We start from the raw sequence: 26,799 nt of genomic DNA on the forward strand, positions 1-26,799 counted from the left end.
CGAACCAAAGGCACTCAAAGGTTATGCGTAAGATGTGGTATGCAGTGCTGTCACTAAACATTACAACACGACAGATTAGCTGACAGGTGAGGTGCGTGTGTGTGTGTGTGCAGGTGAAGGGACAGGTGTGCATCACCCAGTGATGTTACAACACGACAGATTAGCTGACAGGTGAGGTGTGTGTGTGTGTGTGTGTGTGTGTGTGTGTGTGTGTGTGCAGGTAAAAGGACAGGCGTACATCACCCAGTGACGTTACAACACGACAGATTAGCTGACAGGTGAGGTGTGTGTGTGTGTGTGTGTGTGTGTGTGTGTGTGTGTGTGTGTGCAGGTGAAGGGACATCACCCAGTGACGTTGGTGAGGACGTGCACTACAGAGTGTCCTGCCTGCCTCAGTGTGCAACAACACAGAGTCAACCTTCTGCACTGCAACGCCCACCCCCTCCCCCCCTGCTGCGTCACCATCACCTTCCCTTCCCTGTTCCCCATCCCCGGCACTTCACTGTTCCCCATCCCCGGCACTTCACTGTTCCCTTCACTGTTCCCCATCACTTCCCTTCACTGTTCCCCATCCCCGGCACTTCACTGTTCCCTTCACTGTTCCCCATCCCCAGCACTTCACTGTTCCCCATCCCCAGCACTTCACTGTTCCCCATCCCCAGCACTTCACTGTTCCCCATCCCCGGCACTTCACTGTTCCCCATCCCCGGCACTTCTCAAAAGCACTTCCCAGTGACAACAATGATGTTTCCTTCAGATAATCCCAGACACTTCAGATGTTCCCCTAACGTCTGGTTCCACTCACACAACCTCAACGCTCCCTCTGGTTCCACTCACACAACACTCCCTCTGGTTCCACTCACACAACCTCAACACTCCCTCTGGTTCCACTCACACAACGCTCCCTCTGGTTCCACTCACACAACACTCCCTCTGGTTCCACTCACACAACACTCCCTCTGGTTCCACTCACACAACACTCCCTCTGGTTCCACTCACACAACGCTCCCTCTGGCTCCACTCACACAACCTCAACACTCCCTCTGGTTCCACTCACACAACACTCCCTCTGGTTCCACTCACACAACGCTCCCTCTGGCTCCACTCACACAACACTCCCTCTGGCTCCACTCACACAACACTCTCTCTGATTCCACTCACACAACACTCCCTCTGGTTCCACTCACACAACGCTCCCTCTGGTTCCACTCACACAACACTCCCTCTGGTTCCACTCACACAACGCTCCCTCTGGTTCCACTCACACAACACTCCCTCTGGCTCCACTCACACAACGCTCCCTCTGGCTCCACTCACACAACGCTCCCTCTGGCTCCACTCACACAACTTCATCATGACCCAAACCTGAAAACAAACGTCTGAGCATGAAAGGTGAGCACACCAAAATCGTCCATTGACAAACACCAGAGACGAATCAAGCACGACTCCTGTGAGCGAAACCAAACCAACCAAAATCCAGGAACAGCGGACACTATGTTGGGAGAACGCTTGACAGATCTTTTAACCATAGAGCGAAAAAGAAGTGCCTTCATTAAAACAAATCAACAACAAACTTTAAACAAATGTACAGGTGTAAGCTGCTCCATCTCACAAGAGCACAGTTTCTTAATTGATAATCCCACAGAGCCATCTCAACCACACAGAATAAAACAAAACAAGGGGAAAAAAACCCCAACCAACACGCCATGTCACTGCACAAACACACACTTGTGTACACATGCACACACACACAAACTTCTGTACACATGCACACACACACAAACACATAAAATTGTGTCCATCACCAAGTCCTTCCCTCCTTACAAAATATTACCAGGGGTTAAAACACTAGTGGGGGGCAGGCTAAAGACGCCGGCACTTCACACAAGTCTACACCTGCTTCATAATGCTATGCAAACCAAAACTGCTTAGCAATATATATATTTGTCATAGCTGATCACATTTTTTTGTGTTTATCATCTTTTGGGAAATATGTACAAAAATCAGTATAGCTAACACACCTGTTTGATAACATCTCTCTCTCTCTCTCTCACACACATCACAACAAACACTGCACTACCCACAGACTGACACCAGTCAGAATGTCAGTCTGTTTGTTTGACTGTTATCATGTTGCCAACACTGTCGTGTTTGTATGTACTGAAGACGTATACTGTTTGTGCTGAATGAATCATCACGCTGAATGAATCATCACGCTGAATGAATTATCATGCTGAATGAATTATCTTGCAACTTATCTGTAACGAGTATGTCGATATTGTTGTTTTATATGTGTGTGCTTATATGCTTAAAAACCGACTACCCCCCCCCCCCCCCCCAACAAAAAAACAAACAAAAAAAACAACAACAAAAAAACAAAGGCAAAAATGTCCATGCCAACATCTCATTTGATACTCTCAACATAATGTGCACGTCTTTATCTATTTTTTTCAAACATTCTTTCCGTCAATTATGTGTGTTTCTTTTTTCTTTTTTTTGGTATAATGTAATAATTGAATAAAAATACGATCCCCCCAAAAGTATTTACCCCCCGATGACGGCAATACTGGTCTGACTCCATGCACAAAACATCCCTTCAAAAAACAACCAACAACTAATGCCTCCTTCCCTCCCTCACTTTATCGTCTCAGCCAAATGACTAGCGTCCAGACCAGCTCTCCAGGTGTAGTGGAGGGGGGGGAGAAAGTTCAGGGGGTGTGAAGGCTGTGCTCACCTGTCCAAGGACCCCCCCTCTCCCCACACACACACACACACCACCGCTGTCAAGGCCGCCACAAACCACCGCTTGATTCTCTTAACTCACTCAGTACGGCCAGTCCTCTCTTCTCCTCTACACAGACCCCTCGGATGTCCAGTGGGTGTCTCAATGACCCAACCTTCAGCTTCCGTCGTCAGAATTGTGGTATTCTTTGTCAACATTCACCTCTTCAGTATAAGAGCCTTCCGCTTGCAATATTTTGATGATGGTAACTGGGGTGAAACGCTGTTAACGTCGTCTCTTTCGCCATTCGTTTGGAAAGAGTTAAATTGCAACACGTCACTGGTTATCATTCCACTTTGAACCCCTCCCCCTTCTCCACCTCCCACCTACAAATTAAAAAAACAAACAAAAAACAAACAAACGGTGCTCATGTTGCGACTGACCCCTCACTGTGCCTGGGATTTGAAATCATCTTAACTTTCCACTTTTCCTTCCCTTCCGGGGTGGGGGGGGAGGGGGTGGGGGTGGGGGGGTCCAGGACTTTCTGTGCCCCACCCATCAGACATAAACACCTTTAGGCCTCTCTCTTTTTTTTTTTTTTTTCCCCTGGCAATGACCTTTAAAAACACACAAAACAAAACGACATGCGTCACTGTGCTGGTGACAGAACTAGACGTGACAAGAGCGTGAAGAAATCAAAAGACACAACATGACATCCGAAGATGAAAAAAAAAGATGATGACCGGACATTCTGAGCGAAGATGTCAGAGCATAAAAAACATAAACCACCAGAAGAAAGACGTAAATCTACCAAGTTACTATTTCACAAAAAGCAGATACATGTAAACCCTTTTAAACTCAAAGCTGTTGAATGGATATAAAACTCGTAAAACTCTCAAAACACAAAAACAAAATCACTGAAACTGGGAGCCGTCAGTACACTTCCGTTCCCCTCATCTACCCGACCAAAGACGGAAAATAACACAGCATTTCTTCATGACCCTCTGAAATAAAAAAAACAAAACAAGTGGTCTTTTGACACGTGTGAGAGTTGGTAGAGTGGATACATGCCCAGAGGCACAGGGTAAAAGGGGGGAGGGGGAGGGCAAGAAACAGGGAGGGTGGGGGGGGGGGGGGAGGAACAAGGCTGATGAAATTAGGCACAGTGTTGACAGTCCAGTCTGTGTACTGTGTTGTTATGTAACACATCAAGGCAGCACATAGGGAAACAAAAACAACACACACACAAACTTCAACGATACACACATTAAGGCAGCACGTAGGGAAACAAAAACAACACACACACACACTTCAACGATACACACATCAAGGCAGCACGTAGGGAAACAAAAACAACACACACACACACTTCAACGATACACACATCAAGGCAGCACGTAGGGAAACAAAAACAACACACACACAAACTTCAACGATACACACATCAAGGCAGCACGTAGGGAAACAAAAACAACACACACACAAACTTCAACGATACACACATCAACAGCACGTAGGGAAACAAAAACAACACACACACAAACTTCAACGATACACACATCCAGAAATCCAAGAAGAACCCATGACACAAACAACTGGACAATAGCACTGAAAGGCGTGCGTGTGCATGTGCGTGTGTGTGTGTGTGTGTGTGCGTATCCCTGTCAAGGCAAACAGTCCTTCAGATCAACACAACACAAACAACTAAACACTCATGCTAAAAAGGTGCACGTGTGTGGACAAGTATGTCCAGGTGAACAGATCAACATGACACAAACAACTAAACACTCATGCTAAAAGGTGCATGTGTGTGTATATCCTTGTCAAGGCAAACAGTTCTTCAGATGAACGTGACACAAACAATAAACACTCATGCTAAAAGTCATGAGTGTGTGTATGTGTGTTAAAGAATCGACTTTTTAAAAAGAAGAGTGTGTGTTTATGTTAAAGAATCAAGTCTTAAAAAAAGATGAGTGTGTGTGTGTATGTTAAAGTATCAAGTCTTTAGAAAGATGTGTGTGTGTGTGTTAAAGTATCAAGTCTTTAGAAAGATGTGTGTGTGTGTGTGTGTGTGTGTGTGTGTGTTAAAGTATCAAGTCTTTAGAAAGATGAGTGTATGTGGTATGTTAAAGTATCAAGTCTTAAGTACCAGAAAGGTGTTCTACCCTGTGTTCGGTTCTCTAACCCAGCTGCTTTTCGATACTGGAGCGCTGCTAACTTGTCAACAATTCTGCTTTCAACAAAATTTCACTCAAGGAGAGAACACCAGAACAGTATCAATAAAAGCAATTCTGCTCATTCTCCCTTTCTATCAATTTTCTACTCAAAAGCAGAATTAAGAAAGAAAGAAAGACAGAAGAGAAGGCTGCTCAGACCAGCTGCTACCTAGGACTATGTCTACACAAAACTGCATTCTGTCAAATATTCATGTAATATGGTAAACGGATGTCTGAAATACGATATTGGTTTCTTCAGCTGCAGTTGCTGGTGTGTGTGTGTGTGTGTGTGTGTGTGTGTGTGTGTAGTGTTGGTGGATGGGGTGTGTGTTTTCTGGTTTGATATACATTTAAGTTCACCGCACTCAAGTCCTTAAATATCTCTTGATCTACTGTAGCTTTGCGGCATCCATCCAGATTTCAGTGTGTGTGTGTGTGTGCTTTGAGGCAAGTGTTCATCCCAGATACTTGCTGTGCTGTAAGGACATCTATCCAGATTTCAGTGTGTGTGTGTGCTTTGAGGCAAGTGTTCATCCCAGATACTTGCTGTGCTGTAAGGACATCCATCCAGATTTCAGTGTGTGTGTGTGTGCTTTGAGGCAAGTGTTCATCCCAGATACTTGCTGTGCTGTAAGGACATCCGTCCAGATTTCAGTGTCTGTGTGTGCTTTGAGGCAAGTGTTCATCCCAGATACTTGCTGTGCTGTAAGGACACCCATCCAGATTTCAGTGTGTGTGTGTGCTTTGAGGCAAGTGTTCATCCCAGATACTTGCTGTGCTGTAAGGACATCCGTCCAGATTTCAGTGTGTGTGTGTGCTTTGAGGCAAGTGTTCATCCCAGATACTTGCTGTGCTGTAAGGACACCCATCCAGATTTCAGTGTGTGTGTGTGTGCTTTGAGGCAAGTGTTCATCCCAGATACTTGCTGTGCTGTAAGGACATCCATCCAGATTTCAGTGTGTGTGTGTGCTTTGAGGCAAGCGTTCATCCCAGATACTTGCTGTGCTGTAAGGACATCCGTCCAGATTTCAGTGTGTGTGTGTGTGCTTTGAGGCAAGTGTTCATCCCAGATACTTGCTGTGCTGTATGGCCACACTGCTGGTCTCCACACAGATTACAGTGTTTGTATCCTCCCACCAATATGTATTTTTGGATATTTTCATTCTTTATATACATATGTATATATACTGGACCAATGTGAATCCCCTCTTTTTAAACCATTGGGTTGCATTTTCATGGAGTTTAAGCCATGTCGACAATAGTTTCCCCACTTGGATACTGACTGCTGACCTCTTTATGGCCAACCCTACTAAGAGGGAAAAACCTCAATGCACAATACGCACCAATTTCTTTAAAAAAAAAACAACCCCACAAACCCCCCCCCCCCCCCTGAAAATAGAGATTTTTCTTTGTTATCAAACTGTCTTGTTGTAGCTGTGAAGAAAAGCCTACCTGTTTTCCCCAAACTTATTTTCTGGTTTGAACTTAAAAGCAAAAAAGCACTGTTTGAGAACATGCAAGAAATGAAAAAATGTTATCATCATTATCAACATCATTATTGCTTTGTTTTCTTTACCGAGTACCAATAACGTATGAATAAAATCCTTTTTTTATGGGTGAATTTTGTATAACATTTTGTATTCAGTGAAAGAGGAAGTTTACAGCGGCGCTGACAGACCAAGCAGGCGGGGGGTGCAATATTTACACAAAATGAATGTACAAATCAAAAGCTCCGAAAGTCTGGGTCAACGTGACCTTTTCCATTGACTCTGAAGAAGCCACATCACTTCAGTCTGTACAACAATCAGTAGGGGTAAAAATATATATATATATATATATTTATAGATATATGTATATATCTGTATCAAATAACAACTGTATTCCATCTCAACCTCTGTTTGTGCAGGCACTAGTTCAGGGAGTTCTGTACAACATGAAAACATTTCCTGTCTCCTGCAAACCTCCAATGAAAATGTCTGACCTACTTCAAGCCATCCAATCAGATGGCTGAAACCATGACAACCAATGGAAACATTTGACCTAATTCCAATCAGATGCCTGAAACCACAACAACCAATGAAAAGGCTTGACCTAACTGATTCCACCAGTCAACGGCAGTTTTAGCAAACATGATTTAGCGTTCATTAAAAAACCAAAGGTTCCAAAGGTTTCTCTGTACATTCAGCCTGTGAGGGGTGGAAGAGGGATGGGGGTGTAATGTTAGTACATTCAACGTTAAGGCCAAAAATCAGAAGGCAACCAAGTGGATGTGTTGTCAAAGGTCAAAGTATCCATCTTGTTTTTCTTCTCTTTCTTTTCTGCAGGGCACAGGGAACTCTCCCTCGCCCCAAACCAGTCTGTGTTCTGCGTCACACGCACACTTCAGCTTTCTTCCTGTGCGCCTTCTCCGACACAAAATAGCCATCGCTACTTCTGCCCTCCTTTGTGGCATTCTACACCAAGGTGAGCAATGTCACTCCCCAAACCTTCACCCAACACAACAATGTCTCCGTACAGAGAAAATCACCCAAACGTTCAGCGAACACAGTGTCTCTGTACAGACAGAATCACCCAAACTTTCAGTGAACACAACGTCCGTGTAGAGAGAAAATCACCCAGCTTTCCCGTCACTGCTCACCAGCACACAAGTCCTTGCTCACAGCGGCAGTGGATTCTCGGGAGAAACTACATCTGCTTCTCCCTCCGTTCCTGACAGCCTCCCCTCCCAAGAGAGAGAAAGCGCCTTCCTGCAGGCAGCACAAGAGAGAGAAAGCGCCTTGCTGCAGGCAGCACAAGAGGTCTAAAAACCAGACAGGGGTTGGGGGCCGTTGGCTGGTTGTGCCGGACTTCCCTCACTCGTCCTCCTTGTCCTTCTGAGGCTTGACGTCGCACGCCTTGAACAGCTCCTCGGGGGTGAAGCCCAACAGACTGTTGAGGTCGCAGACAAAGCGATAAACGTACCGCTTGCCCGCCGTCTTGTGGATGATGTTCTTGTCGTAGTAGTAGCGCAGCCCCCGCGACAGCTTCTCATAGTTCATCTTGGGCTTGTTCTTGCGGATGCCCCAGCGGCGGGCCACCTCGTCGGGGTCGGACAGCTTGAACTCCCAGCCGTCGCCAGTCCAGGAGATGAAGTGCTGGCAGGACTTGTCCGTGAGCTGCTCCAGCAGGAACTGCCACAGCTGGATGGGGCCGCTGCCTGCACACACACACACACACACACACATAACACGTGTGCACACACACACACACGTAACACATGTGCACACACACACACACACATGTGCACACACACACACACACACACATAACACATGTGCACACACACACACACACACACCACACAGGACATGCTTGTTACATGGATCACACATTGTTAAAATAATTAACTCCCCCTCCCACGCCCCTCCCCCCCCATCCCACCATCTGCGCCATTTAAGCAGCTTTACTCCCACACTGCTTGTTCCCAGTCAGCTTTTTTTCTTTTCTCAAGGCCTGACTAAGCGCGTTGGGTTACGCTGCTGGTCAGGCATCTGCTTGGCAGATGTGGTGTAGCGTATATGGATATGTCCAAACGCAGTGACGCCTCCTTGAGCTACTGAAACTGAAACTGTTCCCAGTCACCAACACACACATTTGTCTGTTCAGTTCCAGCATCAGCAGTCTACACAAACTATCGATGTTAGGTCGCCAGGAGGCCACACACCAGAGGAGACCCTGCACTGCTGCTGAGTCACTCTGGTGATGTTCAGCAGTGGCTGTTCCGATTTAGCATACTAAGGACACTACCACAATAATTACAACTTCCTCAAGGGCCCTCTTACAGATCTTACAAGGCCATGTTTTAAATCTTACAGGGCCATGTTTTAAATCTTACAGGGCCTTGTTTTAAATCTTACAGGGCCATCTCACAGGGCCATGTTTTAAATGTCACAGGGCCATGTTTTAAATCTTACAGGGCCTTGTTTTAAATCTTACAGGGCCAGGTTTTAAATCTTACAGGGCCATGTTTAAATCTCACAGGGCCATGTTTTAAATCTTACAGGGCCTTGTTTTAAATCTTACAGGGCCATGTTTAAATCTTACAGGGCCTTGTTTTAAATCTTACAGGGCCATGTTTAAATCTTACAGGGCCTTGTTTTAAATCTCACAGGGCCAGGTTTTAAATCTTACAGGGCCATGCTTTAAATCTCACATGTTTTAATTCTTACAGGGCCATGTTTTAAATCCTACAGCACCGAAACCACTCTCCTTCACATCCTGAACAATCTACTCCTAGCGTCCGACTCAGGAAAAATTTCCCTCCTCACTCTTCTCGACTTGTCTGCCGCCTTTGACACGAGACCATTCAATCCTTCTTTCCCATCTTCATTTTACATCTGGCATCAATGGCACTCTTCTCAACTGGTTCAAATCTTATCTCACTGATCGATTCCAGTCTGTCATCGTTGATAAATTCCAATCTGAACCCGTTAAAATCAAACACGGAGTCCCACAGGGATCTGTTTTAGGCCCAGTTCTCTTCACACTGTACACGACTCCTCTCACTGAAAATATCAACCACCACAATGTTAGTCTATCGTTCCTATGCTGATGACACTCAACTTCAGAAGAGTGATACCCCTGAAAAATTGTCCTCGCTCTTGCAAGAAACATCTGAATGCTTCCTGGACATTCAAAACTGGATGACTCTAAATAAGTTACAATTGAATGCAGATAAAACCGAAGCAATGATCACAGGAACTAAACAAAAACTCTCTTCCATCACAGCTGACAAAATCAAACTTGGCAAAACATCCATCCCTCTTTCCAGCTCAGGAACCTTGGCGTTGTCCTTGACAACACACTGTCCATGCAAAAATTTATCAGTCAGACATGTCAATCCTGTTACTATCAATTGCGACGCATCAGTTCTGTTTGGAAATATCTGTCCACCGATGCAACATCTAGACTTGTCGTTTTTCTCATTCTCTCTCGCCTTGACAACTGTAACTCTCTATTGTCTGGTTTGCCTGTTTCATCCATTCAGTCCCTTCAGCGCATACAAAACTCTGCTGCTCGACTCGTCCTCAGAAAGAAAAGATCTGAGCACATCACTCCTATCTTGCAATGTCTCCATTGGCTCCCAGTCTCACACAGAATAAAGTTTAAGATCAGCACTCTATGTTATAAATATACTCACAAATGTGCTCCTTCCTATCTTTGTGGCTGCCTTCACCTCTACACTCCATCTCGCTCTCTACGATTGGCTTCGGATCCCCTCGGTTTATGCATACCCAGATTCAAACACTTGACTGTTGGCCGCAGTTCTTTCTCTGTCTCTGGACCTTGCATTTGGAATGAACTTCCTCTTTCACTTCATCAGGTCTCCACACTGAGCTCTTTCAAGTCTGGCCTTAAAACCCATCTCTTCACAAGATAGCCTCCCTTCCCTGCCTCTTCCTTGTTTTCAGTTTCTTCATTTTTAGAGTTATGCATGCCTGTAAATGACTGGTGTGAAAGCGCTTAGATTTGTCTCTGCACAAGATTCAGCGTTATATAAATACTATCATTATTACTTTTATTATGTTTTAAATGTCACAGGTTCATGTTTCAAAGCCATATTTTAAATCTGACAAGACGATGTTTCAAATGTCATGACAACACTGCATGAGTCACCCTGGGGTATACATGTGACCGAGTTCAGTCACTCATGCCCTGGCAAGTTACATGAAGGCACATTTGCATTTGTCCTCCATGTGCGCACATCACATACATGCCCTCCCCTTGACAAGCTCCTGTCTTTTCACTGGCACTGTGTGTGTGTGTGTGTGCGTGTGCACGCGCATGCGCGTCTATGCACATGTGCATGTGCGCAATGCATATGTTCATGTGTGTGCATAGGGATTTAGGTATGCTGGCATCTCCATGCATATATTCATTTGTTTTTAAACGTGTCTGTGGGAGGGTTACAGAAAGACAGAGAAAGAGGGAGAAAGAGAGGGTGTGAGAGAGGGAAGGGGAGAGAGAGAGGAAGGGGGAGAGACAGGGGGAGAGAGAGAGGGGGGAAGAGAGAGGAAGGGGAGAGAGGAAGGAGAGAGAGAGGGGAGAGAGAAGAGAGGGAGAGGGGGAGAGAGTAAGAGGGAGGCAGACACAGGCAGACTGTCAATCATCCATCATGCTGTTCAACGGTCAGTCAACCACAAAGGGCACCGCAGGAAGCAGGGGGGAAAGGGAGACAACACAAACAGGAGAAGACAACCCCATCGTCACTGCTTTTGACACGCAGTGATAGATGCACACGGTGTGTGTTTCGCGGGATGCATGTCAGGTATGCAGCGTGAGTGTGTGTTGGCTTTCACATGAATCATGTACAAGACCCACCTGCATACGTTCCCTACAGGATGTCCAACCCAGTTCCACTTACACACAAGATAACACACACACACACACACACAAAACAAACAAGACTAAGAATGCTTACTGAAACAATTCTTTTCTCTCTCTCTCTCGAGAAAGGCGTTTGCTTACGTATGCATAGCATGCAGATCATACAGATATACGTACGAACTAGAGAGAGAGAGAGAGAGAGAGAGAGAGAGAGAGAGGGGTGGGATGGGGGTGGGGGAGAAAGCGAAAGGGAGAGAGGGAGAGAGAGATGGGAGGGAAAGAGAGGGAGAGAAGGAGAGAGAGTGAGAGAGAGCAAGAGAGGGAGAGAGAGAGGGGGGTGAAAGGAGAGAGAGAGGGTGGAAGAGAGAGAGGGAGGGAGGGAGGAGAGAGAGAGAGAAGGGAGAGAGAGAGAGAGGGAAAGAGAGAGAGGAGAGAGGGGGGAGGAGAGAGGTAGAGAGAGAAGGGAGGGAGAGAGAGAGAGGTGAAAGGAGAGAGGGTGGAAGAGAGGGAGGGAGGGGAGGTAGAGAGAGGAGGGAGAGAGAGAAGAGGGAGGAGAGAGAGGGAGGTAGAAAGAGAGAGAGAGAGAGAGAGAGAGAGAGAGAGAGAGAGAGAGAGAGGAGGCAGGCAAGCATTGTGCGAATCTGTGACATTCTTCTGTATTCATTTTGTTTTAAGCAGGGGTGGGGGTGGGGGGTTTGGGGGGGGGGGGGGGAGGGGGTGTATTTATTTCCAAACCCACCCCAAACACCACAACTAGGAGGTACACTGACAAAAAAACTTAAGCATCCCTTTCGAAAAACCCAGACTGAAAACCGAACTAATGCACTTCCTGTGATTGTTTGTACTCGTGTTACAGCCAGATCTCCTCCTGGTCCAGTCATAGGGGTGGATGCGGGCTGGTTAATGGTTTAAACCCGAGCCCAGAACGGCACAAATGGCCCCTGCCACAAAAGGCCGAGAGAGACAGCGACAGCAGGGTGTAATTCCTGGCACCGAGACGTTCACTGCATCCAGTGGTACGGCTTCTCTTCCCTCAGAGGAATCACAAATTGTGCTGTAACTGGGGTGGGTTTTGTGTGTGTGTGTGTGTGTGTGTGTGTGTGTGTGTGTGTGTGTGTGTGTGTGTTGTGTGTGTAGTAGTAGTAGTAGTAGTAGTAGCAGTCTTCAGTTTAACGTCTTCCACTTTAAGTGATATAAAAAAAAAAAAACCCAACAAAAAAACAAAACAAAACAACCCCCCCCCAAAAAAAAACATGGGGGTAGGGGTTGTGGGAGGGGTGTGGGGGGTAAAAGTGTGTGTATGTGTGGAGGGTGAATAGGGAGAGACAACGCTAGGGAAAATGGAAATGTTATAAGCGCCAACATCAAACAACTATAACAAATGTCCTACTGGACTACGTAGCAAACCTTCTGCAACAGCAAATAACATATTGGATTTGTTAATAACACATTCAAAAGAACTTTTGGTGAAGTCTGGCAAAAAACATTTTAGATTCTGACATTCGAATATTACCTGATTGCTAGAAATATGTTCTCCACATATGCATCTGACATCTTTGCTGAACTTAGTTATAAAAGCGTTCAGTTTTATCCTGTTTGATAATGAATGAATCTGCCTTAATCTTATTGAATTACTGTATGTGTTTGACTGATTGATAGTACCCGGTTGTTGAACATTAATGACACTATGGTTTAAAGCTTTTGCCGTTTTCCTGGTATAAATCGGACTTTGTTCCACGATGTTTTTTTCTAGTATTCGATAACCCTCTTGTACAGACAGAGGCACATAAAGTTCTATGGTTCCCTGTTCATTTTTTGCACCTTTTCTTGCAGCCCTGTCAGTCCATTCATTGTAGAGAATACCGAGATGTGAAGGAACCCAGCAAAACGTAATGTGTGTTCCTTTCAAGCTTAAAAGATGTAAGATGTGTCTGATTTCTATTATGATTATAGATTTGTTCTTACAATTTGATGAGTTTAAAGCACATAATACAGATTTGGAATCAACGCAAAACAAGACTTGTAGAAGGCAAATTGGAAGATCAAGAATATGATTTAGAGCCATAAGAACAGCAATAAGTTCAGCAGTGAATATTGAACGATTTTTACCAATATAGTATGATCTTTCCGTTTTCAGTTCTGGAAAAACGAAAGCTGAACCTGCTTGACCATTGTCTAATAGTGAGCCGTCTGTGTAGATCTGCAAATGATCACAGTATCTATTTTGAAGGTGTACTCTGACTTCCGTTGCCATGATATTCGGATTTTCATTCTTTTTAATGTCAGTTAACATCAAAATGTGCTTTATTCATCTCCCAGATGGGGTATGGACTTACGGTCTTCTGTGTGTCTACGTCATCTGAATTAATTTCAGACTTTTCGAACAGGTTTGACACAAACGTGCCAATGGGTGTTAAATAAGATATGTTTTTAGCTCTTTTGGGGAAGTTGTTTTCAGATGTAATTTTTTACTTCTTCTGATGTATAATTTTCTGTTGTTGAGCTTCTCAATACATATTTAGCACATGCGAGGTTTCGGTATTTATCTAAAGGTAGTGCTCCTATTTCTTTGTATGTTCCGAGGGTCGATGCATGGAAAGGTACACCAAAGATCTTCTTGCTTTTGTTATTATATATTCAATATGTCTATTCCAAGTAAGTTTTGAAGTAAGTATCAATCCTAAAAACTTAACAGTATCTTTATACTGAATTGTCTCATTTTCAATCTTAAATGTTGGTAACTCTTCTGGGTTTGTACAATTGTTAAAAAGCATAATGTGTGTTTTTTCTGAAGATAATGTAAGGCCATTATCAGCAGTATATCTATTTAATCTATCTATTTCTCTTTGGTATATTTTCTTGATATAGTTTAAAGCCCTTTTGGATGTATTCCGTTTCATTGTTACATTCATCCACATACATATATCGTCTGCGTATTGCACTAGGATCACATCTTTTGTTAAGTGTTTGGGTAAGTCGTTCAACAAGATATTAAATAGAACAGGGGCAATAACAGAACCTTGGGGTAATCCCATGTGAAGAGTTTTAGGATTTGAGTATGTATTCCCGACCCGTACCTGTATACTTCTTTCACTCAGGAAATCTTTGATATAATCATAGAGATGTCCTGAAAATCCAACAGATTTCAGTTTAAAAAGTAACTTTGCATGCCAAACTTGATCATAGGCTTTCTTCACATCAAAAAAAGTTGCAAGAACTTTTTTCCTTCTAGCGAATTGTTGTTTTACATGTGTTGTAAGTTTTACCAAATTATCAATTGCAGATCTACCTCTCTGAAAGCCTGCTTGGTTAATTGGGATAATCTTATTTTTAACAACAGTACATCAGCCTTCTCAAAATTATTCTTTCCATTAGTTTACCAGTATGTGATGTTAGTGCAATTGGCCTGTAGCTGCTCTTATCTGTTTTGCATTTTCCTTGTTTATGAGCTGGTATCACAATAGACTGTTTCCATTGTGCTGGCATTAAACCATCAATCCAGCACTTTTGAAAAATCTCAAACAATAAAATAACAAAATTTTCTGGTAAATGTCTCAGCATCTCATTTGAGACTGCATCAAGTCCTACAGATGTTTTCTTTACGTGCGTACGTGTGTGTGTGTGTGTGTGTGTGTGTGTGTGTGTGTGTGTGTGTGTGTAGTAGTAGTAGTAGTCTTCAGTTTAACGTCTTCCACTTGAAGTGATATTAGAAAAGAAAGAAAGAAGAAAACCAAGGGGGTGGAGGGCGGGGCGTGGTGGTGGGAACAGTATTGGGCAGACGGTGAAGAATGGTGTGTGTGTATGTGTGTGTGTGTGGTGGGGAAAGATACATAGCACTGGAAAAAATAAAACATTAAAACGGGAGACATAGGCACAATATAGAAGGAAACGCTAACATCAAACAACTGTAACAACTATAACAAATGTCCAGTTGGGCTATGCAGCAAACCTTCCGCAATAGCAGATAACATCTTGAAATTGTCAAAAATATATTCATTGTGAGAGAGAGAGTGTGTGTGTGTGTGTGTGCATGTGTGTGTACTGTGTGTGCATGTGTGTGTACTGTGTGTGTGTGTGTGTGTGTGTGTGTGTGTGTGTGTGTGCTCCACATCTTGACATGTGCTGGTTTCTCAGAAACTGTAAAATCCAGACAAAACCCGATTAATGTGTGAATGAGATCACGATATCCAAATGACAAAGCATTTCCCTTACCAACCCACAACCAGACCCTAAATAACTGACACTGAAAATAAGAGACAGACTTTCCACCAATCAGGGCAAAAACCAGCATTTTCTTCAGGAAATAAAAATCATGGCAGATACCTGAGGGCTGGTACTGTGACTCGCAACACAACACTGAATGGATGAAAAGTTACATAATGATGACAACAAAGACAATGATGACAAGACAGAAAATGACACAAAATATTAATCTGAAGAGTTAAGAGAGAGAGGGAGGGAGAAAGAGAGAGAGGAGGAGAGAAAGAGAGAGTGGGAGGGAGAGAGAGAAAGGGGGGGGGGAGAGTGGGATGGAGAGAGGGAGAGAGAGAGACAGACGCAGAGAAAGAGAGGGGAGAGGAGAGAGAGGGAGGGTGAGAGGAGAGAGAGAGAGAGTCGCAGAGAAAGAGGGGAGAGAGAGAGAGGGTGAGAGGAGAGAGAGGGAGGGTGAGGAGAGAGATGCAGAGAAAGAGGGGGGAGAGAGGGAGGGTGAGAGGAGAGAGAGAGACACGGAGGGGGGGGGGGGAGAGCGAGAGAGAGATATAGGGGGGATGGGGAGAGAGGGAGGGTGAGAGGAGAGAGGGAGAGAGTGGGATGGAGAGAGAGAGGGAGAGAGAGAGACGCAGAGAAAGAGGGGGGGGGGAGCGAGAGAGAGATATAGGGGGGATGGAGAGAGAGGGAGGGTGAGAGGAGAGAGAGAGGGAGAGAGTGGGATGGAGAGAGAGAGGGAGAGAGAGAGACGCAGAGAAAGAGGGGGAGAGCGAGAGAGAGATATAGGGGGGATGGAGAGAGAGGGAGGGTGAGAGGGAGGGAAAGAGAGTGGGGGGGAAGGGGAGAGAGAGAGAGAGAGAGAGAGAGAGAGAGAGAGAGAGAGAGAGAGAGAGAGAGAACTCTAAACTCAAAACGTTTTTTATTCAAGGATTAAGATTTTAGGGTGAAGTGGAGAATGATGAAGACCTGAACAAAAAACAATAACAAAAAACACATGAATAAATTATTTTGTGTAAGAGAGTGTGTGTGTGTGTGTGTGTGTGTGTGTGTGTGTGTGTGTGTGTGGTGTGTGTGTGTGTGTGATGGACGCCAAGAAGAAACAGCAACAAAAGACGACAGGTGACACCCGACACGACAAGACGACCACAAGATGACACTACTACTTCATACATGTCACCCCCCTCCCCCCCCCCCCAGTTCTGAATGTCTGCAGCTGATGCACCGCCAACACTTCCTTGTGGAGCCGTCTGGACCAATCAGAGCACAGGTCACCGGGGTCACCAGTGGCGTCCTGTCGTCAGCCCCGTCATTTGTCAGGGGACGGGTTTCAGTCCCCCTCGCCTCAAGTCACCCCTCACCTCACCTCAAGTCACCCCTCACCTGGTCACCCCTCACCTCACCTGATCACCCCTCACCTGATCACCCCTCACCTCACCTGGTCACCCCTCACCTCAAGTCACCCCTCACCTCACCTGATCACCCCTCACCTAAAGTCACCCCTCACCTCACCTGGTCACCCCTCACCTAAAGTCACCCCTCACCTCACCTGGTCACCCCTCACCTAAAGTCACCCCTCACCTCACCTGGTCACCCCTCACCTGACCTCAAGTCACCCCTCACCTCACCTCAAGTCACCCCTCACCTGAAGTCACCCCTCACCTCACCTCGTCACCCCTCACCTCACCTGAAGTCACCCCTCACCTGACCTCAAGTCACCCCTCACCTCACCTGAAGTCACCCCTCACCTGAAGTCACCCCTCACCTCACCTGGTCACCCCTCACCTGAAGTCACCCCTCACCTCACCTGGTCACCCCTCACCTCAAGTCACCCCTCACCTCACCTCAAGTCACCCCTCACCTGACCTCAAGTCACCCCTCACCTCGTCACCCAATGTGCTTGGTCTGGCCTTGAGTACATGCTATATACATATATATATATATATTACATATACATATATTTTTTTTAAAATCTGTGTTCCGATTGGAGTGGAATTTCTTCTGCAGAATTTTGCCAGAGGGCAACTTTCTTGCTGCCATGGGGTCTTTTTCTGTGCGCCAAGTGCGTGCTGCACACAGGACCTCACTACATCATCCCATCCAAACGACGAGACGCTCAGTTCTCATTTTCCAGTCAAACTGGGAACAAAGGACAAGGGCAGGGTTTGAACCCAGGCCCACCCCCGAAAGCAGAGTATGGCTGCCTACATGGCGGGGTAAAAACAGTCATACACGTAAAAAAGCCCACTCGCGTATATACGAGTGAACGTGGGAGTTGAAGCCCACCAACGCAGAAGAAGAAGAAGAAGAAGAACCCAGGCCCTCAAGGACTCTGTACTGTATTGGTTGATGGTCTTAACCATTCTACCACCTTCCTTCTCCGGAGGGGCAGTCTTCTGTGTGTGAAGACACATTTCACTGGGATGTCTGTCTGTTCTGGTTTCTCTGGAGGGACAGTCTTCTGTGTGTGAAGACACATTTCACTGGGATGTCTGTCTGTTCTGGTTTCTCTGGAGGGACAGTCTTCCGTGTGTGTGAAGACACATTTCACTGGGGTGTCTGTCTGTTCTGGTTTCTCTGGAGAGATAGTCTTCTGTGTGTGTGAAGACACATTTCACTGGGGTGTCTGTCTGTTCTGGTTTCTCTGGAGAGATAGTCTTCTGTGTGTGTGAAGACACATTTCACTGGGGTGTCTGTCTGTTCTGGTTTCTCTGGAGAGATAGTCTTCTGTGTGTGTGAAGACACATTTCACTGGGATGTCTGTCTGTTCTGGTTTCTCTGGAGGGACAGTCTTCTGTGTGTGAAGACACATTTCACTGGGATGTCTGGCTGTCTGTTCTGGTTTCTCTGGAGGGACAGTCTTCTGTGTGTGAAGACACATTTCACTGGGATGTCTGTCTGTTCTGGTTTCTCTGGAGGGACAGTCTTCTGTGTGTGAAGACACATTTCACTGGGATGTCTGTCTGTTCTGGTTTCTCTGGAGGGACAGTCTTCCGTGTGTGAAGACACATTTCACTGGGATGTCTGTCTGTTCTGGTTTCTCTGGAGGGACAGTCTTCTGTGTGTGAAGACACATTTCACTGGGGTGTCTGGCTGTTCTGGTTTCTCTGGAGAGATAGTCTTCTGTGTGTGTGAAGACACATTTCACTGGGATGTCTGGCTGTCTGTTCTGGTTTCTCTGGAGGGACAGTCTTCTGTGTGTGAAGACACATTTCACTGGGATGTCTGTCTGTTCTGGTTTCTCTGGAGGGACAGTCTTCTGTGTGTGAAGACACATTTCACTGGGATGTCCGGCTGTTTGTTCTGGTTTCTCTGGAGGGACAGTCTTCTGTGTGTGAAGACACATTTCACTGGGATGTCTGTCTGTTCTGGTTTATCTGGAGGGACAGTCTTCTGTGTGTGAAGACACATTTCACTGGGATGTCTGGCTGTCTGTTCTGGTTTCTCTGGAGGGACAGTCTTCTGTGTGTGAAGACACATTTCACTGGGATGTCTGGCTGTTTGTTCTGGTTTCTCTGGAGGGACAGTCTTCTGTGTGTGAAGACACATTTCACTGGGGTGTCTGGCTGTTCTGGTTTCTCTGGAGGGACAGTCTTGTGTGTGTGAAGACACATTTCACTGGGATGTCTGTCTGTTCTGGTTTCTCTGGAGGGACAGTCTTGTGTGTGTGTGAAGACACATTTCACTGGGATGTCTGTCTGTTCTGGTTTCTCTGGAGGGACAGTCTTCTGTGTGTGAAGACACATTTCACTGGGATGTCTGGCTGTTTGTTCTGGTTTCTCTGGAGGGACAGTCTTCTGTGTGTGAAGACACATTTCACTGGGATGTCTGGCTGTTTGTTCTGGTTTCTCTGGAGGGACAGTCTTCTGTGTGTGAAGACACATTTCACTGGGATGTCTGTCTGTTCTGGTTTCTCTGGAGGGACAGTCTTCTGTGTGTGTGAAGACACATTTCACTGGGATGTCTGTCTGTTCTGGTTTCTCTGGAGGGACAGTCTTCTGTGTGTGAAGACACATTTCACTGGGATGTCTGGCTGTTTGTTCTGGTTTCTCTGGAGGGACAGTCTTGTGTGTGTGTGAAGACACATTTCACTGGGATGTCTGTCTGTTCTGGTTTCTCTGGAGGGACAGTCTTCTGTGTGTGAAGACACATTTCACTGGGATGTCTGGCTGTCTGTTCTGGTTTCTCTGGAGGGACAGTCTTCTGTGTGTGAAGACACATTTCACTGGGATGTCTGTCTGTTCTGGTTTCTCTGGAGGGACAGTCTTCTGTGTGTGAAGACACATTTCACTGGGATGTCTGTCTGTTCTGGTTTCTCTGGAGGGACAGTCTTCTGTGTGTGAAGACACATTTCACTGGGATGTCTGGCTGTTTGTTCTGGTTTCTCTGGAGGGACAGTCTTCTGTGTGTGAAGACACATTTCACTGGGATGTCTGTCTGTTCTGGATTCTCTGGAGGGACAGTCTTCTGTGTGTGAAGACACATTTCACTGGGATGTCTGGCTGTTTGTTCTGGTTTCTCTGGAGGGACAGTCTTCTGTGTGTGAAGACACATTTCACTGGGATGTCTGTCTGTTCTGGTTTCTCTGGAGGGGCAGTCTTCTGTGTGTGAAGACACATTTCACTGGGATGTCTGTCTGTTCTGGTTTCTCTGGAGAGATAGTCTTCTGTGTGTGTGTGAAGACACACTTCACTGGGGTGTCTGGCTGTTTGTTCTGGTTTCTCCAGAGGGAGGTGCAGAGAAAGGTGCGTGTGTGTGTGTGTGGGTGGGGGGGGGGGGGGGGGGGGAATCATTTTCTTCATGTTGCTCCTTCTTCCTCAAAGCGGGATGAAGGGGGAGAGTGTGTGGGGATGGAGAGGCCTTTTACTGCAACATACTTTTTTCTTTTCTTGTGTGTGTGTGTGTGTGTGTGTGTGTAACTGTGTGTGTGTGTTTGCGTGCTTGTGCGAGCTTTTATTTTTTCTCCTCAAGGACTAAGCGCGCTGGGTTACGCTGCTAGTCGGGCATCTGCTTAGCAGATGTGGTGTAGCATGTATGGATTTGTCCAGTGACGCCTCCTTGAGTAACTGAACTGAACTGAACTCTATGTGTGTGTGTGTGTGTGTGTGTGTGTGTGTGTGTGTGTGTGCGCGTGTGTGCATAAGAGTGGTGGGTGGAGGAGGAGGGGTTGAAGGAAACTGGTGTGACAGGGGAGACAACACCACCCTCCATGATAAATCACCTCCCCTTTCCTGGCTAATTCTATTCAAGCCGGGACTGCTGTGAAGTTCTCTGGGTCAGTAAGGCAAACGCCGAAAAAGATGCGTTAATTAAGCCCCCTTTTCATCTGCATACGCTTCTGTCAACATCATCCCTTTGATCTGTCAACCCCCCCCCCCCCCCCCCCCCCATCTTCCCACCTTGCATCATTTCCATAATGCAGTCAGTTTGGGCTGACAGGTCACTTCTTGACAAGGCATGACCAATGGACACAAGCATATTCCTAACACACTGAAGGGTTGATGGTTCGGTTCTTGACAATACATGTTAACACACACGGCGCAATGAACACCAATATATTCCCAACACACTGTAAGAATGACGGCTCCGTTCTTAATGCATGTTATACATATGGACTGGTGAAAACAGGTGGTTTTTTTTTTATCAGCAAATATGTCCACAATTTCTCTTTTACAGACAATACAGTATTGATGTATAATATGTGGCAGATGAACATTTAGTAAACATGTCCACACTCTCTCTCTCGGAGACAACCAAGCATTCTTGTAGCTTGTGTGTGAGCAGTGAGCAATGTCTTTATCAGTAAGTGTGTCCACAATCTCTCTCTCAGTGACAGCCAAACATTCTTGTAGCTTGTGTGTGAGCAGTGAGCAATGTCTTTATCAGTAAGTGTGTCCACAATGTCTCTCTCAGTGACAGCCAAACATTCTTGTAGCTTGTGTGTGAGTAGTGAGCAATGTCTTTATCAGTAAACATGTCCACAATCTCTCTCTCAGTGACAGCCAAACATTCTTGTAGCTTGTGTGTGAGCAGTGAGCAATGTCTTTATCAGTAGTGTGTCCACAATCTCTCTCTCAGTGACAGCCAAGCATTCTTGTAGCTTGTGTGTGAGCAGTGAGCAATGTCTTTATCAGTAAGTGTGTCCACAATCTCTCTCTCAGTGACAGCCAAACATTCTTGTAGCTTGTGTGTGAGCAGTGAGCAATGTCTTTATCAGTAAGTGTGTCCACAATCTCTCTCTCAGTGACAGCCAAACATTCTTGTAGCTTGTGTGTGAGCAGTGAGCAATGTCTTTATCAGTAAATGTGTCCACAATCTCTCTCTCAGTGACAGCCAAACATTCTTGTAGCTTGTGTGTGAGCAGTGAGCAATGTCTTTATCAGTGTGTCCACAATCTCTCTCTCAGTGACAGCCAAGCATTCTTGTAGCTTGTGTGTGAGCAGTGAGCAATGTCTTTATCAGTAAGTGTGTCCACAATCTCTCTCTCAGTGACAGCCAAACATTCTTGTAGCTTGTGTGTGAGCAGTGAGCAATGTCTTTATCAGTAAGTGTGTCCACAATGTCTCTCTCAGTGACAGCCAAACATTCTTGTAGCTTGTGTGTGAGCAGTGAGCAATGTCTTTATCAGTAAGTGTGTCCACAATCTCTCTCTCAGTGACAGCCAAACATCATTGTAGCTTGTGTGTGAGCAGTGAGCAATGTCTTTATCAGTAAGCGTGTCCACAATCTCTCTCTCAGTGACAGCCAAACATTCTTGTAGCTTGTGTGTGAGCAGTGAGCAATGTCTTTATCAGTAAGCGTGTCCACAATCTCTCTCTCAGTGACAGCCAAACATTCTTGTAGCTTGTGTGTGAGCAGTGAGCAATGTCTTTATCAGTAAACATGTCCACAATCTCTCTCTCAGTGACAGCCAAACATTCTTGTAGCTTGTGTGTGAGCAGTGAGCAATGTCTTTATCAGTAAGTGTGTCCACAATCTCTCTCTCAGCGACAGCCAAACATTCTTGTAGCTTGTGTGTGAGCAGTGAGCAATGTCTTTATCAGTAAGTGTGTCCACAATCTCTCTCAGTGACAGCCAAACATTCTTGTAGCTTGTGTGTGAGCAGTGAGCAATGTCTTTATCAGTAAACATGTCCACAATCTCTCTCTCAGTGACAGCCAAACATTCTTGTAGCTTGTGTGTGAGCAGTGAGCAATGTCTTTATCAGTAAACATGTCCACAATCTCTCTCTCAGTGACAGCCAAACATTCTTGTAGCTTGTGTGTGAGCAGTGAGCAATGTCTTTATCAGTAAGTGTGTCCACAATCTCTCTCTCAGTGACAGCCAAACATTCTTGTAGCTTGTGTGTGAGCAGTGAGCAATGTCTTTATCAGTAAGTGTGTCCACAATCTCTCTCTCAGTGACAGCCAAACATTCTTGTAGCTTGTGTGTGAGCAGTGAGCAATGTCTTTATCAGTAAGTGTGTCCCCAATCTCTCTCTCAGTGACAGCCAAGCACTCTTCATGGAGAACCCACCTGAATATCCCGCCAGAGCCGCAGCCTGAATCATGGGCTTGGTGTTGGGGTCCGCACAGCTGCTGTCAGGGGAGGCTGACTGCAAGGCCCGGAACCCTGCCCCCAGCGCCATGTTGCTCCGAAGGTCAGAGGCCGACCAGGGCTCCCCCATCTCCCCCCCAAACTCCTGCGACGTCCATGGCTCAGACTTGATGTTGGGCACAGTCTGAAACGAGTGGGGGGCGTCGTAGAAGTTGTCTTGGCTGTTGGACTCGTTGACGTACTGACCTGTGACACAGACAATACAGCTCTGTTAATCAAACCACTAAAACCCAACCCAACAAAATACAGCTTTGTTCATGAACACACTAAAACACAACCCAACAAAATACAGCTTTGTTCATGAACACACTAAAACACAACCCAACGAAATACAGCTTTGTTCATGAACACACTAAAACACAACCAAATGAAATACAGCATTGTTAATGAACACACTAAAACACAACCCAACAAAATACAGCTTTGTTCATGAACACACTAAAACACAACCAAATGAAATACAGCATTGTTAATGAACACACTAAAACCCAACCCAACAAAGTACAGCTTTGTTAATGAACACACTAAAACACAACCCAACAAAATACAGCTTTGTTCATGAACACACTAAAACACAACCAAATGAAATACAGCTTTGTTCATGAACACACTAAAACACAACCCAACAAAATACAGCTTTGTTAATGAACACACTAAAACACAACCAAACGAAATACAGCATTATTTATGAACACACTAAAAACAACAACAAAATACAGTACTGTTAATGAACACACTAAAAACAACAACAAAATACAGCATTGTTCATGAACACACTAAAGCAGCAACAAAACTTTATTCAATGCTATAACAGGGTAAGCAGTAACACCCCCTTTCTTTATTTTGAAATTTGTTTCATAGAAAAACACACATGACGACATCAACCTATGTTGGGAATAATACAAGGGTGGTGGTGCAGACACAGTGAACACATCATGGCAAGGTGATTTGTGAAGGAATCTACCATTTGTATGTCTTGGGTCCTCGGATATATCAACAATTGTGCTGTTGTAAAGATTTGCTTTTTGTCACTCAAAATTCGACATAATGATAATCCCAAATGGTTAACCTACTTTTGCTGCAAGTTCTGAATTCTAGCACTGAAAAAGCAGTGTTAGAGAATGATCATTTCTTTCATAATATATTAATATTTTAGGGGATGCTCACATTCAGATATCCATGCATTCACTCATGCATACACTAACTTCCACGAATGCGAAAAGTGCACTCGTGAGCAAGTCAAAACTACCCCTTCTTACAGTACAAGTTTTGCTTTTGCAATGGGTGGGGGCAGAAAACAACAGAAAATAAATCATCTTCTGCTTCTCGCTGGCTTATCCAACGTCTATCCACAACAAAGTGAATTATTGGACAGTCTCAGTTCTAGCCATCAGCCAAGAAACACACAATCTCCTTTGATCCCCCCCCCCCCCTCCTTTCCTTCCACACTGTCCATCTCTCCCCCTGAACCCCCCTAACTCTTCATAACTCTTCAAAATAAACGGCCAGTCAAGGCAGCCAGCCATCAGAGCAAAGTGACAGGACCAAAGGGCTTGTTGCCGTCTTCCCCGCACTACAGACCTCAGGACCTGACAGCACGCTTGGTGCCATGCAGCACAGAAATAAAACACCATCAGGTGGTGGGAGGGTAGGGGGGAAGAGAGAGAGAGGAGGGGAAGAAAGAAAAGGGGAAGAAAGAAGAACAGCAAGCAACAAGGGCAGACAAACAAACGGTCATCAAAATCCCGGGGAGTTAGATGTGTGTGTTTTCTCTGCACCCTCTCCTTCCTTCAGAGCTGATTCCTCTCTCCAGGTCACTCACACACACTCATTCACACACACACACTCACTCACTCACACACACACACATACACACACACACACACATAGACACACACTCACTCACACACACACACACACAAACACACTCACTCACTCACACAGACACTCACTCACTCACACACACACAAACACTCACTCACTCACACACACACTCACTCACACACACACACACACACTCACATACACACACACTCATTTACACACACACACTCACACCCATACACACACCAATACAAGTTCACACACACACACACACACATTTACACACATACCACATGCACATAAACAAACACAAATTCACACTCACACACACACCAATGCATCAGCTGTCTGTACAACCAGGAACTTCTTTTGCTAAGCATGGAAGTTTTATTGATTTTGCAAACGTTTTGGTGCAGATAGTAAAAAAGGGAAATTACTCTGTAATTAATGCTAGGGGAATTAATTCGAATCTGGTTAGGACTTTTTTTTTTTTTTTTTTAACGCGAAGCTTTATAATAACAAATACAGAACACATTTTAACGATTAGATTTTTTTTTGATTTTTTTTTTTTTAAGTGCATCACAAGTAAGTCTTGAAGGCCTTGCCTCTCTTGTTGTTTTTTTTATTTGTGACCAGACAAACCCTTCCCACCTCCTGTTCTCTCACAGCACCAAGATCTCTCGCGACTAAGCCATTATTGTCGTTAGCAGGGGGCTTAGTAGGTGGTGTCCTAAGTACGTTAAAACAGAACAGGCACCACTGAACACCACCGAAGTGACTCAGCAGCAGTGCAGGGTCTCCTCTGGTGTGTGGCCTCCTGGCGAGCTAACATCGATGGTTCCTTGTGGACTGCCAACGCTGGAACTGCGATGGATGAACCCGGGTGTGGCCGTGTATGGGGGAATCTAAATGAGCGGCGTGGGAGTAATGCCACTGAAACGGTGCAGATGATGGGGCAGCAAAAAAACAAAACAAAAAAACCCAAAAAACAAACAAACAAAAAAAAAACCCTCTTAGCTGCTCACATGTACATCATACAAATTCTTTCTCTCTTGTCCTTTCTGTTTGCGACTAGACTAATCCATACAGCTGCTCACACCTCAACAGTGTACTATAGCTACAAGAACTCATGGTTGTTAAATCATTCAGTTTTTTTTTCTTCTTTTTGTCATCTGATGAGACTACCAGTACCCCCACGCCCCCCCCACACCCTCCCCACACACACACAATGTTGTTCACAGCAAGCATCTACCACAGTGACAACATTTCTTTGTTGTTCAAATCATGGAAGTTTTTTTTCTTTCTTTTCTTCTTTTCTTTTCTCTGTTCTGAACTGTCTTCCTAATCAGCCGCAGATGGCAGCTCCAAATCAAACAGCCACAGCTGACAGATTGTTTAATAAACACGGTTTGGAAAGACAAGAAACATGGTGTGTGTGTGATGAATAGGGGCAGAGAAAATAGACAAGTGTTCCCCCCCCCCCCCCCCCCTGTTTGAAGACCGTGCCCCTGGTTTGTTTTCAGGAACCTGCTGCCCCCCTCTGAACCCCCCCCCCCCAACCACCCCCCTCCCCCTCCATCTCTCTCTCTCTGTGGTGCTGTTGTCTCCCCCTCTGCTTGTGTCACCACCACCTTTGTTGGTCGGTCTTTTACATACACACATAATGTGTCTTTATCGTTTCTTCGTTCAGCTTTTACATACACACATAATGTGTCTTTTTTCTTTCTTCGTTCAGCTTTTACATACACACATAATGTGTCTTTTTTCTTTCGTTCGTTCAGCTTTTACATACACACATAATGTGTCTTTATCCTTTCTTCCTTCAGCTTTTACATACACACATAATGTGTCTTTATCCTTTCTTCCTTC

The 26,799-nt window shown here is 45.2% G+C and overlaps 1 protein-coding gene across 3 annotated transcripts in view; it reads right to left on the bottom strand.

Annotated features, from left to right (window-relative positions):
* Positions 1-3,256: 3,256 nt before the first annotated feature.
* LOC143277433 (transforming protein p54/c-ets-1-like) overlaps positions 3,257-26,799 on the bottom strand; it is a 174,441-nt gene continuing 150,898 nt past the window's right edge. For all 3 annotated transcript variants that reach the window (XM_076582244.1, XM_076582246.1, XM_076582245.1), the window contains 2 exons: positions 23,026-23,292; positions 3,257-8,134 (listed from right to left, as the gene is read on the bottom strand). In XM_076582244.1, coding sequence (XP_076438359.1) covers positions 7,791-8,134; positions 23,026-23,292 — 611 coding nt within the window. In that variant the 3' untranslated portion in view covers positions 3,257-7,790. The remainder of the gene's footprint in view (positions 8,135-23,025; positions 23,293-26,799) is intronic.

The sequence above is a fragment of the Babylonia areolata genome, chromosome 34 (genome assembly GCF_041734735.1).
Source record: "Babylonia areolata isolate BAREFJ2019XMU chromosome 34, ASM4173473v1, whole genome shotgun sequence".
NCBI classification, from domain to species: Eukaryota; Metazoa; Mollusca; class Gastropoda; order Neogastropoda; family Buccinidae; genus Babylonia; species Babylonia areolata.